The sequence below is a fragment of the Vitis vinifera genome, chromosome 19 (assembly GCF_030704535.1).
Source record: "Vitis vinifera cultivar Pinot Noir 40024 chromosome 19, ASM3070453v1".
Taxonomy (NCBI): domain Eukaryota; kingdom Viridiplantae; phylum Streptophyta; class Magnoliopsida; order Vitales; family Vitaceae; genus Vitis; species Vitis vinifera.
Genome location: NC_081823.1, coordinates 10,845,897 through 10,861,705, shown reverse-complemented (window position 1 = coordinate 10,861,705; position 15,809 = coordinate 10,845,897). Strand labels below are relative to the sequence as shown.

The 15,809-nt window shown below is 38.9% G+C and overlaps 1 protein-coding gene across 2 annotated transcripts in view; it reads left to right on the top strand.

The window, feature by feature from the left end:
* The window catches only part of LOC100251495 (peroxisome biogenesis protein 5), a 44,578-nt gene that overhangs the window by 24,981 nt on the left and 3,788 nt on the right, over positions 1-15,809 (top strand). For both annotated transcript variants that reach the window (XM_010646403.3, XM_010646404.3), the window contains exon 12: positions 6,907-7,131. In XM_010646403.3, the coding sequence (XP_010644705.1) occupies positions 6,907-7,131 (225 nt within the window). The remainder of the gene's footprint in view (positions 1-6,906; positions 7,132-15,809) is intronic.

Sequence of the window (15,809 nt, the reverse complement as noted above, 5' to 3'; positions counted from 1 at the left end):
TGTTTCATTTCGGTCACCTTTCCCATCTCCTAAAGCTTTCCGGTCAACTGTATCGCCGTCAGATTAACAATTTTTAATAACAAAAATTAGGGATTCTCCATTTTCTTTCTTTTCACATGGTATCAGAGCCTAGGGAGAAAAAAACGTAATTATTTCTGGTTTATCTGTGAATCAATTCTGGGAAACCTTTCAGTGATCGTGTTTCATTTCGGTCACCTTTCCCATCTCCTAAAGCTTTCCGGTCAACTGTATCGCCGTCTATTAACCCTCACCACCGACGACTTTTCCCGGTGAAGTCCTTTTCTAACACCGACTATACCATTAGGTGCACAAGGAGGAGATCTTCAAGTTTTGTCAAAGCACCGGAGGGAGAATCTCAGTCACGCGCCGGCCACGCGCGTTTCTTCTCCGGCGGCCTAAACCTCCTACGCTGGTGCGTGAGGGCGCGTGGAGCACTTTCCGGCAATGCGCTTCCCCCTCCAGCCTCGCCTGACGCCATCTAGCCACTCTCCATCTGTGCTTGTGCCATCTGAGCCCTGCAAGTGCATTTTTTGGGTTTTTTTTTCTTCGCCGACCCTCTAAACAGCCTTTCCGGTGACCTCCGGTGACTTCCTCTCCACCCCGAGCCTTACACGTGTCTTAGGAAGTGTTTTTCTACCCTTCCAGTAGTGCCACATTTGTTTTTCTTTACTATTTGGTCTCTCACAGCCGCGGATCCTCGGTTTTTCTTCTTTCAGCCGTGATCTGAAGTCGTATTAGGGCTCTCTTTGATCCAAACATATTTCGTTCTCCAGATAAGTAGATATGGATCTCCTATGATTACTTCGGAGAAATTGGTTGGCAGTGAAAATTATTTGTCTTGGTCTGCCTTTGTGAAACTTTGGTTTATGGGTCAAGGTTATGAGGATCACCTTGTTACGCAGGAGGCAGATATCCCTGAGGTTGACAGAGTACAATGGAGGAAGATAGATGCACAGTTATGTAGTGTGTTATGGCAATCAGTTGATCCTAAGATTCTGCTTCATCTTCGGGCCTACAAAACATGCTTTAAATTTTGGAATCAGGCGAAAGGGCTATACACGAATGATATCCAACGTCTTTGTAAGGTGACTTCTTCTATTGTCAATGTCGAACAACAAGACATGAATTTATCTACATATATTGGCTAGATTGCCTCTTTTAAGGAGGAATTCTTGACCGTGATGCCTCTTATTACTAATGTTGGGGATCAACGAACATAGATTGACAAGTTCTTCATGGTTCTTACGCTTATTGGCCTCCGTCTAGATCTTGAGACCGTCCGCGATCAGATTCTTGACAGTTCCTCCGTTCCATCCTTGGATGATGTGTTTGCTCGCCTCCTCCGTATCTCCTCCACTCAGACTTTGCCATCTGATAACACTTCAGATTCTTCTGTGTTAGTTTCTCAAACTAACTCTCGAGGAGGACACAGTGGTAACCGAGGTAGAGGTCAACGTCCTCATTGCACCTATTGTAACAAGCTTAGCCACACTCGTGATCGGTGTTATCAGTTACATGGGCGGCCTCCCCGCACTGCCCACGTGGCCCAGTCATCTGATCCTCAGCCTCCAAGCTCCTCCACATCTCAGGGTATTTCCCTCACTGACAGTGAGTATGACGACTATCTCCGTTATCCGGCCACCAAGTCAGCTGCTATTACTTCTGTTGCCCAAACTGGTAATGCTTTTGCTTGTCTTACCCACACATCTTCTCTTGGACCTTGGATTCTAGATTCTGGCGCTTCTGATCACATATCTGGTAATAAGGATCTTTTCTCTTCTATTACTACTACCTCTGCCTTACCTATTGTTACCTTAGCTAATGGTTCTCAAACTGTGGCTAAAGGCATTGGTTTGGCACATCCTCTCCCTTCTCTACCTCTCACTTTTGTCCTTTATGCTCCTGAGTGTTCCTTTAATCTTATCTCCATCAGCAAAATCACTCGTACTCTTAACTGCTCTATTACTTTTTCTGATAAATTTGTGACCTTGCAGGACTGGAGTACGGGGAAGAAGATTGGCATAGGACGTGAGTCTCAAAGCCTCTATCACCACACCTCGCCTTCAACTCCTGTAGTTTGCATTTCCACTGATGCTCCCCTCCTCATCCACAGTCTCCTGGGCCACCCTAGTCTATCCAATTTCCAAAAAATGGTCCCTCGTTTTTCATCTTTGTTGTCGCTTGTGTGCGAGTCTTGTCAGCTTGGGAAACATATTCGTGTCTCGTTCCTAAAGCGTTTGAATAATTGGGCAAAGTCTCCTTTTGAATTTGTCCACACTGATGTTTGGGGTCCTTGTCAGACCGCGTCTACTTTAGGATTTCAGTATTTTGTCACTTTCATTGATGACTATTCTCAATGTACTTGGTTATTTTTAATGAAAAATCGAGCTGAGTTAATCTCTATTTTCCAGAAATTTTATGCTGAAATCCAAACTCAGTTCAATATTTCTATTTATGTGTTACGCAGTGACAATGTCAGGGAATATTTTTCTGCAGCATTTACTTCATTTATGTCCCAACATGGGATCCTTCATCAGTCTTCTTGTGCTCATACTCCTCAACAAAATGGGGTAGCTGAACGTAAGAATCGACATCTTATTGAGATAGCTCATACTCTCCTTCTCCATAGTAATGTTCCTTTTCGTTTTTGGGGGGACATTGTTCTTACAACATGTTATTTGATTAATCGTATGCCCTCATGTGTATTACACGATCAGATTCCTCATTCTCTTCTTTTCCCTGACCAACCACTTTATTTTCTTCCTCGTGTTTTTTGTTGTACTTGCTTTGTTCATATTCTCACTCCTGGACAGGACAAACTTTCTGCCAAAGCCACAAAATGCATCTTCTTGGGATACTCCAGACTTCAAAAGGGTTATCATTGTTATTCCTCCAAGACTCATCGCTACTTTCTCTCCGCTGATGTCACCTTCTTTGAGGACTCACCATTCTTCTCCACCTCTGAGTCTCTTCCAGTTCCTGAAGTCTTATCCCTTCCCATTATCTCCCCACTTGATGCAGTGCCTTCTGGCCCACTTCAAGTTTATCATCGCCGTCATCGTGTCGCTGTTCCTCCTTCTTTGGCCGAGGTACCTGTTGACTCATTTCCTATCCCTTCTGCTCCTCCTGTCTCGGCTCTGCCTCTTTCTGCTGACTTACCCATTGCTCTTCGGAAAAGTAATCAATCTCCTGTCCCGGGTCTCCCTTTAGGGGGAACTCAAAATCGTTTTCCTTTTGGGACCCCATGCTAGATATAGTCTCTAGGAGGTTGGATGGTTGGAAAAAAGCTTTCTTATCTTTTGGCTGTAGAATCACCCTAATTCAATCTTATTTGTCGCATATCCTAAGCTACTTCCCATCTCTTTTCAAGACCCCAACTTCAATAGCTTTGAGGATTGAGAAATTACAAAAAGATTTTTTATGGTTAGGTTGTGGGGAAGGTAAAAAGGATCATTTGGTTAGGTTGGAAGGCAAATATGCTAAGTGTTTTCTACACACTCGCTTTGTGGTGGGTGATGGGTCTAGAATTCGTTTTTGAGAAGATTTGTGGTGGGGGAGACCAATCTTTGTGTTTACAATTTCTAAGTCTTTTCAAAGTCACCACTACTAAAAACTGTCATATTTCAGCCATCCTGGGTAATAACACCTCTTTGTCTTGGGATTTTTCTTTTTGTTGCAATCTAACTAATGCAGAGATTGTGGATTTTGAAAGATTAATGTCCTTACTTTCCAATATTCACTTAACTCCTTCTATTCCAGATGCAAAAGCTTAGGTGTCGTCTTCTTTAGGAGTTTTTTCAGTAAAATTGTTTTTTTGAGCCTTATCCGTTTTGTCATATTCTGTTATTTTTTGCCCAACTAATTTTTTGTGAAGATCAAGAGTCCCTTCTAAGGTCAGAGCCTTTGCATGGTTAGTGGCACATAGGAAGGTAAATACCAACGACATGCTACAGTTGAGAAGGCCTTTCAAAGCCCTTAACCCTGATTGATGTATCCTTTGTGGGGGGAGTAGTGAGATGATTGATAATCTATTCTTGCATTATCCGATTACTTTGGGATTATGGCATAGGATATTTACACAAGTTGGGATGAAGTGGGTTCCGCTAGACAATATTTGTGATATGGTGGTGATCTCTATGAGGATCGCGTGTTTCTCTTTGTTGTGGATTGTGTGGAGAGAGAGGAATGCAAGGATTTTTTAGGACACTTGGAGGATGCTAGAGTCGTGGGATTTCCTTCACTTTTATGTTTCTTTTTGGACTTACTGTACAAACATTTTTAAACCCTATCCTTTGAGTGTTATTCAGCTTAGTTGGCTTTCGATTTGTACACCATAGGCTTGGATATATAGGGTCTAAAGTGGTTATACTTGTATAGGCCTTTTGTCTTTTTTGTATAGCCTTCTTTATTTAGCGGTGGTTTTCTTAGCTCTTTTGATCAGGTATGTACATCCTGGGGAGGACTTCTCATCCTTCTAATGTTTTTTTAATTAATACATATGTTTGTTTTTGATAAGAAAAAAAAAAAAACTATTGTTAATTATTTGGCTTGTCTCAAATCATAATGTTAGTGAATATGTGCAATGAAATGGTAATAGTCAGGCAGTGGAAAAGAATGGGAAAGAGGGGGATAAAGAAAGGAATAAAAAATTATGCTTGGAATAAACTCAAGAAAACAAACCAGAAGCCTAAATAAAGTAGGAAACTATTATAATCATATCCCAATCAAAACATATATACAGCATAAGCAGAATAGGGAGCTTAAATGCATGGTAATACAATCTAAATTGAATTCCTAATTCTAAACCAATTCTATCTTTATTACATTAGATGGTCTGACCTTTAGCATACTTCTTGAATGATCCTGCATCAATAGTCTTCATTGAGATTTGTCCTCTTTCATGATTTACACTTGTTTAAGTTCTATTAGTATTTCTAGGAATCTGGGATACACAATAGAGAGGAATCACTATGTTGGAAAAATATAAGGCCCTATTTGGATTTTATTTTTTGAGGCTAAAAGCTCTTTTTTAAGCTCAATAAAAGCATGTTTTTAAATCATTTTAGCACAAGAACTTTTGGCTTGAAAACGAGTTTGACCCAAAGGCAAGGTTAATGTTCCTTCTCATTGAAACTCTTTTATGTGGTAAGAAGTTTCATGTTTAATGAATTTTTCATAATACTAAGGTGGTCCCTTTGCAATCATGACTTCAGCTTCAACTTCTTGTTGAAGCCCACAGCAAGCTGTTCCAAACAAGGCTTAAAATTTGGAGACTGTCTAGCAGCCCAGTTTGGATGCATTCACACACACACAAGTCACAAATGTACAATACAACAACAGACAGAAAAAAGAGAAAAGAAAAGCATATGCATAGGGCAATTGGCAATGACAACAACAATGAAAGACAGAAAATGTTGAAAAGTGCTGAGGCATTTCTTGTGAGGCTTCAAGAGAGATCAGTGAAGAGAGATGGGGTGGATAGGCTGTTTTTGGTTGGATTCCGAGGATGAAAAATTCTCAATTAAAAAACCCTTCTATTTGTTATATGGCGCATGAGAGTGGAGGAACTTCTCTTGTAAAAGTAGTTTGGGACTCAAAGGTTCAACAAAACTGGGTTGCTCGAGAAGTAGCTTGGGGAAGGATTTTGACTTTGGATCAATTAAAAAGAGAGGATGGATTTTGCAAAATAGATGTTATTTTTGCAAGGGAGAAGTAGAATCAGCTGATCACATCTTTCTTCATCACCCTAAAACAAGGATCTTGTGGAATCTATTTTTTTCTTCATTTGATGTAAAGTGGATGCTGCCTTCTTCAGTAAGAGACTCTGTTAAGTTGGGATGAGACTTTTGTGAGGAAGAAATGTTGGAGGGATGGGGAGTTGCTTCGATGTGCTCATTCTGGACCATATGGAAGAAGAGAAATTGCAGATTATTTGAAAATGTGGAACAACGGGATCAGGCTCTCCAAAACTTATTACTTTGATCTTTGCTTTGGACTAGAAAGTTCGTAGATGAGGCTTTCATGTCTTTGTTTGTCTTGTTGATTGGTTGAGTACTAGTTAATGGAAGGGACGGTTTTTTCTTTTCTTTTTTTTTCCTTTCTTTTTCGTTTCTCTGTTCTATTTCTTTGTCATTTGTCACCCTTTGTATATTCCTTGGATGCTTTGCTGCATCCTTTTTTTGTTCAGCATTTTTAATAATATTTTTGCTTGCCTATATAAAAAAAAAAACCAATAATTCCAACTGGACTTGCCGTGGTCTGGCTGTTTCAGTTAATCCAAAAAGTGAAGACTTGAAGGGAGAGGGAAAAAAGTTATGATTTTTAACCCTTTGTGAATCTGTTAAAAATCCATATTGAAAATAAATTAAGGCTAAATCTTTGAAAGAACAAGAACCTGGCATATAACCGATCATGCAGTTTGTATGGAAATTGAAGCCTCCACATGTCTAGTCTATTAAAAAGGAACTTTAGGATTAGAAGACATTTGTCTTGGACTTTTTAATAATATTATTTTGGGGGTGGATATGGGGCCTTTTATGGAAGTCTCTATTATTTTATGAATGTTTGTATATCTTGGAGGCAGAAATTCCACTAGATGGTTCGATAGGCAAAAATGCAAAGAAAATTGGCCTATGTTTCCTTTTTGTGTGTGCATGTATATAGGTGACCTTCACAACTATGAAAAAATATTTGATTCTCCATTAGCTAGATTAGTATCTGTCTCTCACTCTTAATTTTCCATCTAGACAGTATGCATTTGGTAGTGATGACTCTTTGTGGATCTTAGAAGATAAATATGTATCAAGGCCAGCTATGCTGGGGACAACTTTAAATGCTTTTATCACTCTTTTAACACCTTTCCCATCCTCTCTTTTTTGGTATTAGGTTGTCAGATTATTCAATGATGCTGCTCAAATGTCACCTGAGGATGCTGACGTCCACATAGTACTTGGTGTCCTGTATAATTTATCCAGAGAATATGACAAAGCTATTGCATCCTTTCAGACGGCTTTGAAACTCAAGCCACGTGATTACTCCCTTTGGAACAAGCTTGGTGCAACACAAGCTAACAGTGTTCAGAGCGCAGATGCAATATTAGCTTATCAACAGGTAGGCCTCACACAATTACTTTTGTACTCCAATTGGTCTTGTTGATAGACACATTAAACTTAATTAAATCTATTGTATTTATAGAACATTTGGAGTCTGAACACAAAGGTTAGCCTCTAGAATGATTAGAACAGAATAAAAGCCATTAATCAAAATCCTAAATCTATTAAAGAAGCATTAGGAAAAGCAAATGGAATTATCTAAATGCTAGGAAAGCACATTAAACTTCTTAGTGGCTTCCCTAATTAGCAGGCATCCAGTAAGCAAGGCTTAGTAATTATAAAATTCTTTGCAGTTTGGATTAGTATAATGAAAGGAAATTGATGTATGTAATAGCATTCAAGGAATTTGACCTTATTTGTTTTACTGATAGTTCTGCTTGACTGCTTGGGGCCACAACTGGGGAGCTGGGTCTGGGTTTCTAAAGAGTCACCAACAGCCAGGTCCTCCAAAAATTGATTGCTGTTTAGATATTATTTTACCTTATTTGTTTTACTTGTTAGTTCTGTATGCCTGCTTGGGTTAACAATTGGGGAGCAGGGACTGGGTTGCTCAAGGGTCACCAACAGCTGGGACCCCCAAAAGTTGCTCTCTTTTTTAGAGACAGATAATTAGATAGGTAGATATGTAGGCAGGCAAGTGGGAAGATGGGTAGATAGTTAATTATTTTATTTACTTGGGGAAATAATTTGAGAGTGGGCACTGGATTGGTAATTATTTACTTATTTTACTTGCTGTTTTATATCCTGCTTGGGGCAGTAATTTTGAAGGCCTCCAAGAATTGGTTAAGGTATATGGCTGGGTATATATAGATATAAACCTATATCAAGTAAATAAATCAACTAACTATACCTAGCAAACAAAAAAAAAAAAATCTCAATTAATAATAGTCACTTTCATGCATAAGAATACCTAGGATCCAGTATGACAGGAAGTTTAGTGCAAAAGTTCAAAACCTTCTATAAATATATTCTGAAGTAGTTTTAAATTCTGTTAAACATTTGTAAACTTCAAGAAGTTGTTTCTGCTTCTAAAGCAATCAAATTTTAGAAACCTTCTAAGTTTGTGTTCAGTATGCCTGCTTAGGGCAATAATTGGGGAGTGGGGGGGTGCATTTGCTAAAGGGTTGCCCAACGGCCAGGACCTCCAAAAATTTATCTAGGCAGATTGCAAGACAGATATCTGTGACTTTAGATCAACTAAATCAACCATCAGTAGTCACTTCCATGTCACAACACAGGTGCCAACTGCCATTGCTTTTTGGTTTTAGCAAGGCAGGAACAGCATGAGGCTTAAACTTTCACAAATGAGACAGCAGCTCCTCCACTTACCTTTTACGCTTTGCATGCTCACTTGGATTCATGCTTTAGGCAGGAAGATTAGGCAATTAAGACCTTGCCATAAAATATATAGCATGTCGAATGCTTTTTTATTTTATTTTATTTTTATTTTTATTTTTATTTATCGACAACAAGAAAGACTATAAATATGTATAAAGAAAAACATACAATGCTTGCACTAGAGGTGTAACATAGTACACACAAAATATACAAATGGTGTCGAAGGATAGGCAAGAAGAAGATCGAGGAACAAAAAGGAATATCCCCTCTCCGCCACCCCTTACTCAAAACTAATCCAATCTGACATGGGACTAACATAACAATTTAATCCATTACACGAAAGTATTCAAGATGATAGTTTAATTGCTTGTTTTGTTTCTTTGTTAATCTTCACAGGTCCTTCTGTTTCTTTCCATTCGGAGCATTTAGAAGAAGCACACTGGAGTTGCCCTCCTACCTTTTTTTTTTCCTTCTTGCCTACATAAGAGCCATGCTGGCTTAACAAAGTTCTCATTGAGGTATCCATCACACAAACCATACCAAACATAAAAAAATCAATTGCCACAGAATAATAAATGTAGGGCAATGGAGGAGCAAATGATTAGCCGATTCCTTGTCCTTTTTTACACATGTAGCACTTATTTGGAATACTCCATTCTCTCCTTTTATGTTGCTCAATTGTCAATATTCTGCCCCATGATGTTTCCCAAGCAAAAAAATATTAACTTTCGTGGGAACCCAAGAATTCCAAACGTAGCTAGTGGTGAAAGGCTTACTTCTTCCTTTAATTAAAGAGAGGTAGAAGGATTTAATGGAGAGCTTGCCATCCTTGGATTCCTTTCACTCCGAACCATCATCCTCCTCTCTCTGAACTGAGCAAGCCTGGAGTTTTTGGAAAAAGTTTGTCAAGACTTCAAGCTCCCAATCATGAAACTGGCTAGAAAATAGAGGCTCTACCAACCACTTTCCCCATATTGCTTCGATACATCCATAATCCATGCATTTTTGTCTGTGGTAAAAGAAAAAAAGAGAAAGACGATGGAAAAGATTCTTCCAAAAATGAGTCATCATATCATTTATCTTTCCAAAACTTGACCCTTCCATTGCCAATAGAGAAGCGAACTCTACCCTTCATGGATTCTCATTCTTTTTTGATTGCTTTCAACACACCCACCTCATAATTATCTCTCCCCTCTTGAGCACTATCCCCCTTCCCTAAATTTTTGAGAAATAACTTGCTTCTAAAGAGAATGCCTCTCAGTTGCAAATATCCAACACCACTTACTGAGAAGAGCCTTGTTTGGAACAACGAGGTTTCTAATACCTAGAAAACTATAGGTCACTAAACAAGATGTGGTTTTTTTGCAAGCTATGCCCCACACTAAAGGAAGTTTCTTTGGATTTGCTCGAGCCTTCGACTCACCTTTTTCGGGATAATGAACATAAAGTAAATTGGGAGACTAGAAAGTGTTCTTCCAATCAAAGTGACTCTATGACCTTTAGATTAATATTGCCTTCCACAAAGTGAGGCTCTTTTGAAAACCTCTCCAAGTCTTGTGTCGTAGATGGCTTAAACGAATGATCCAACGAAAGGCCTAGATAAGGGAGCTTACCCTGCAAACCAGCAAAGCAGCTAACATCTCCATATTGCTATCAACCCCAATTGAAATGAGCTCGTGCTTTTCCATATTAATTTTCAAACTCATAAAATTAATGACCAACTTAGATCTTCCAAATGATCTTGCCTAGTGTCATAGAAAACAAGAGTGTTGTTAGTATATAACAAGTGGATCATTTCTTGCCCATTGCTGCCTCCACCACTCACCTTAAAACCTGAAATGAAACCCCCTTCTCTTACCCTCAACAAAATTTGGCTAAGTGCCTCCATGGCCAAAATAAACAAATAAGGAAATGGGCCTTCCTTAGCCCTTGAGAACTTTGGAATAAGCCTGTTGGAGTCCCATTTATGAGTGCTAAAAATTTTCCAATGGAGTTGCACCATCTGATCCATCTCTACTTTAATCCCATCTTCTCTAAAACCAACTTTAAAAAGTCTCAATTAACATGATCATATGGTTTTTTGATATCCATTTCACAAAGTATACCATTGATGCTGCCCTTCATCCTTTGAGTCAATGACCTCATTTGAGATGAGGACATCCAAGATTTGTCTACCTTCCACAAGTGTGTGTTGGTAGTTAGACACATGGACGAACATGTTGAAATTTTTTGGTGAAATATTGCCGAAAAATCATGTATCGGATGGTCTCGACACGAGATATGGGGTGGAGATACTGTTTGCCTAATGTTTTTGATTTTTTCCCCATTCATCACTGATAATTTGGCGATATCCCAATATTTTAGCAACATCTTGGCATTATCGCTGATTTTTCAGTGTCAGCACCATTTGTCCATTTAATGGCAAAATTAATTGGGCTGTGGCGTGCAGGATACAACCCAGCCTAGTTCAAAAGTCCTACAATATGTAATATTAGGGCCCAATTGTGGCCTGATGATCTCTGCTGATGCTCAGCCCTATTAAATAAGGCATTTGTTTCCTTTGAGAATTTGATGTGGGATTGTTTCTTAAAGAAAGAAAGGCACAAAAATCTGCAAGGCCAAGTTTTGAAGCTGGTCACACCTGAACCTGGTCCTCGGGTGTGAAGCATGTGAGCCCTTGCCACTGAACCAAGTGTGCTTTTGATACAAAAAATGCGCATGTAATTTATATGTATATATAAATAATATATTTTATATTCATGTGCACACACATGCACACACACATATATATACATATGTATGTGTATATATACATATATACATGAAGGAGAGCAAGAGATAGAGGGCTCGAGAGAGCGAGAGCGACGGAGGAGAGCGAGTGCTTCTGTGTGCGAGCGAGGGTATAGAGGGCGATGTCCTCTCAGGGTCTCGGAAAAGCTTGAGGAAGAGTAGCTTCGGAGTGGAGTCGAAGACTTTCGAGGTCGAGGTAGAGGAGAAGAAAGGCAAACTGCAAGCCACGATTGTGGAGAGGAAAAGAGGGATTTCTTCGTGGATCAAGCTGGGACCGGAGAGCCTAGGGCTCTTTGTAGAATGTCTGGTTCTATGCATTAAGGACACGAGAACTGGAAAATGGGAAAGAAAATGGAAGGAAAAAGGGAGGGCCTATTCGCTGGTGTGCAATGAAAACAAGGGGGGGTGCTTCCTTCGGCTAGGAGTTGTGGAGCTGGAGAAGAAAAGGTTTAACATCTTTATCCCGAGAGGAATAGGAGTAAAGGGTGGCTAGGCTTCAATGGCGGAGACGTTACGGCGCTTGGGTGTTGCTTTTGGAGGAAAGGAAAGCCAGAAGGACGAGGCGATGATGCTGAAGGAGGCTAACTAGTGTTGGGATAACATAGAGTTCAAGGTGGGTAAGGGGACTAAAGTCAAGTTCTGGACTGATCATTGGTGTGGCCATGCGGCGTTGTCCCAAAATTTTCCCCAGTTATGTGCCTTGGCAGTCCATAGGAATGCAACGGTCAATGAAGTGTGGGACTCAAGCCTTGGTCAAGGAGGTTGGAATCTCAGATTTTCAAGAGATTTTAATGATTGGGAGTTGGATTTGATTGGAGATTTGTTTAATATGCTAAGGGACTTCAGGATTTCTTCAGAAGAGGACTCAGTGTTATGGAAAGGAGGGGGTCATGACACTTTTGGGGTTAGGGATGCTTATAACTTGCTGGTTGCTCCCAATGGCCCCGCCTTCCCGAAAAAGTGCATTTGGGTGGATAAGGTCCCAACCAAAGTTGTTTTTTTTTGCTTGGGAGGCCACGTGGGGGAAGATTCTCACCTTGGATAGGCTTAAAAAACGGGGGTGGCAGCTCTCTAATCGTTGTTTTTTGTGTGGTTGTGAAGAGGAAAATGTAAATCATATTCTTTTACACTATATAATGGTCAGAGTCCTTTGGGAGATCGTCCTTGCCTTGTTTGGGGTTCAGTGGGTGTTCCCAGAGATAGTCAAAGAGGTGTTACTTAGTTGGAGGGGCCCTTTTGTGGGGAAAAAGAGGAAAAAGATCTGGAATTCCATTCCGTTGTGTATTTTTTGGACGGTATAGAGGGAAAGGAATAGATTAGCTTTTAGGGGGGGTTTTTTAGCTATACAGAAACTCAAAAATTCTTTTATTTGTAATTTGTGGAGTTGGGCTAGGGTGTATATGGAAGAGGAGTCCTCTTCGCTCTTAGGCTTTTTGGAGTGGCTAATGGCTACTTAAGGGCTGGTGAGGTTGTTTGTTTTTTGTGTTTTTTGGTTTAGGTTGCTATGTATACTCCCTGTATGCTTTGTGGCTTTCTGCCCCTTATTATATTTTGTGCTTATATATAAATAAAAAAAATTATATTATTATGTATTTTATACAATAATTAAATACAAGAAAAATATACATTTATAAATATTTTTTTAATATTTTTAAATAAAAAAAATACTAAATACATTCTCATTTTAATATTAATGTGTTTTCAAATTTAATATATTATTGTCTAATGTTATAAATTTATCATAAATATATCAATTTATTCTTTAAAACAACTTCAATTTCTTTCTTAAAACAACTTCAATATACATAGTAATGTTTTTCTCTCATTTTTTGGGGTTTTGATTAAATTTTTGTTTGTTGATATTTTTTGTCAAAATATCCACCGATATTTCCCAATATATCCCCCTATATTCATAAAATCCAACTACCAATATATCCGTAAAAATCGATATTTCATCCTTGGTTAGACACCACTTTTCCAACTACCTTTTTAAGCCTATTTGTCAGGACCTTCGCTAATGTAACCCCCTACTAGACTGATGGGTTTGAAATCCTTCAAATCCTTTGCTCCACCTTTCTTAGGGATCAAGACCAAAAAAGTGGCATTAAGACTTCTTTCTAAGGAGCTGTTATGAAAAAGATCCCAAAAGAAACCCATCACCTCTTGCTTAACAAAATCCCTACTCAATTGCCAGAAAGCCATGGAGGAGCCATTTGGATCTGGAGGCTTGTGCCTGCACAAGTTAAACAAGGAATCCCCCCACCCCCCCTCTCTCTACTAATGGATGCTCCAAGCTCCTAACATCTGCACTCCCCAGTGCTACAAAACTTAAACCACTGATATCAGGTCTCTAACCCCCTCTACTTTGGATAAAAGGCTTTGTATTCCTTCTCCCTTAATAGCTACCTCCTCAGAAAACTACTCTCCATTTATTCTTACCCTTGTAAAGTAATTCCTTCTATTGCATGCAGAGGCCATTTTATGGAAGAACCTAGTGTTTCTATCCCCCTCTCCTTTAACCAGAATTCCCCATGATTTTTGTCTTCACTTAGTTTCTTCCAAAGCTGCCCACTTGCTATACTTGTCCACCGCCGCCCTATAGCATGCTAAATGTTGCAACGTGCACAGTAGGGGATGTTCATTAGGTAGCTCTTTGGGAGCGACATCTGAAAAGTTCTTCAGCCATCCCCCTCTGTATGTAGAAAAGAAACACTATGAGCAGCTGTCTTCTTCACTTCTCTCATTATTACAGAATATATAACCCCATTTTCCTTGCTTTCTGATTGAAAAACTTCTTAGTAAGAATGTGAGGTGAATTCTTCATGTTATCTGCAACTGTTGTTAGCTTTGCCACTCGATATTCGTCCATTTCAGAATCAATCATTAGCTTCAGCATTACTTTTCTGTTTTTGAACATATTTTCTTTTCCACAATGGAATCATTAAAAGCTGGAAAGTTTTGTGTTTTTCGGCCATCAATTTATTAGAAGATAGACTGACCAACTTTATATGCTACAAACCTAAACTCTTAAGACTCCTTGGAAGTAATCACAGTAATAAAACTAAAAAATTAGCATGAACTGATAAACAAAGTTAAAAGACTCCTGAAAATGTAAAACATTAATGGCTTTGAAAGTAAGAATGCTTCTGGCTCTTTGACTGGACTTATATATATAGAAGATTAGACTCTAAGGCCCAAACTATGATTTGGAATACTTTGGATGATAATGGGCCTAGTTGAGATTTTATATAATTCAAGGTAGATTTCTGCCCAAGTATATTCACCTTGCATTATATAAAATCTCAACTAGGCCAATTATCATCCAAAGTATGCCAAATCAGAATTTGGGCCTTAGAGTCTAATCTTTGATGCCTTAACTTTTACAGGTGGTTGCCACTTTTTCATACCAAAAGTTTAGCCCAAAGAGTGAACCTTTTATGCATATACACAGAATTAGTTTTAAAAATTTTGTTGAACATTGGTAAATTTCAAGAAGTTACTTCCATTTCTAAAGCAATCAAATTAGAACCTTTTTCAAGTTCCTGTGTTCCTTGGGGAACGCTGTGGCCCCATCTATTCAGTTTCTTTATTCTCCATCTGGAATTATTTGGAACACCTTTTCAAGTCTGGATATGGTCTTTCATGAATTCTCCCTTGCAGTATATTGAATTCAATTATGCTTCCAGGAAACTTTCAATTGTGGCCTTCATATGTTATTGGCCATTATGCCTGCCACTTGTATTTTTTATTTATTTATTTTTTGATAGACAACAAGATCATGTATTAAGAAGTGCCAAAAAGGAGGGGGCGTGCCTTACGTATACTGGCAGTATACACAGAAACAGCCCAAGGCACACCTCAAACAAAGATGGACTACACTAACAAACAAAGCAAAGCAAAGCTAACCACAATAAAGAGTATCTAGGAAATTCAAAATAGAGAGGAGCTCTAACTCCAAAGAATCCCTAGACTGTTCAAAAAGTGTCTGAATGAAGAGATCTTTTAATCTTTGGTCGGAAAGCTTTTCATCTTTGAAGGTCCTTTGATTGCGCTTCTTCCAAATACACCAAAATAAGCAAATGGGAGCCAAACGCCAAACTGCTCTTTTTTTTTTTTCTTTTGAAACCCCTTAACTTTCCATTGTAGAAGGAGACTTCTCATTGAGTCTGGAAATGCCCAAACAAATCCAAAAAGGGCTAACAAAAAGGTCCATAGCTCTCTTGTCTTGGCACAATGAATCAAAAATGTGATCGGCTGATTGTTCACTATCTTTACAAAGATTAGATCTGTTGACCATTTGCCATCCCCTCTTCATTAAAGTATCTACAATTAAGATCTTCCCCCAAACAACTTCCCAAGCAAAAAAACAAGTTCTAAGATGAGCACAGGATCCCCAAATCACCTTGCCAGGAAAAACTACACTATTCTCCATCCTTAGAGAACAATAACAAGACTTGACACTGAAGATTCCCTTCCTATCTTCTTTCCAACATAAAGTGTCCTCACCTTCTTGCACTTTTAACAGGTAAAGAAATACCAAAAAGTGGG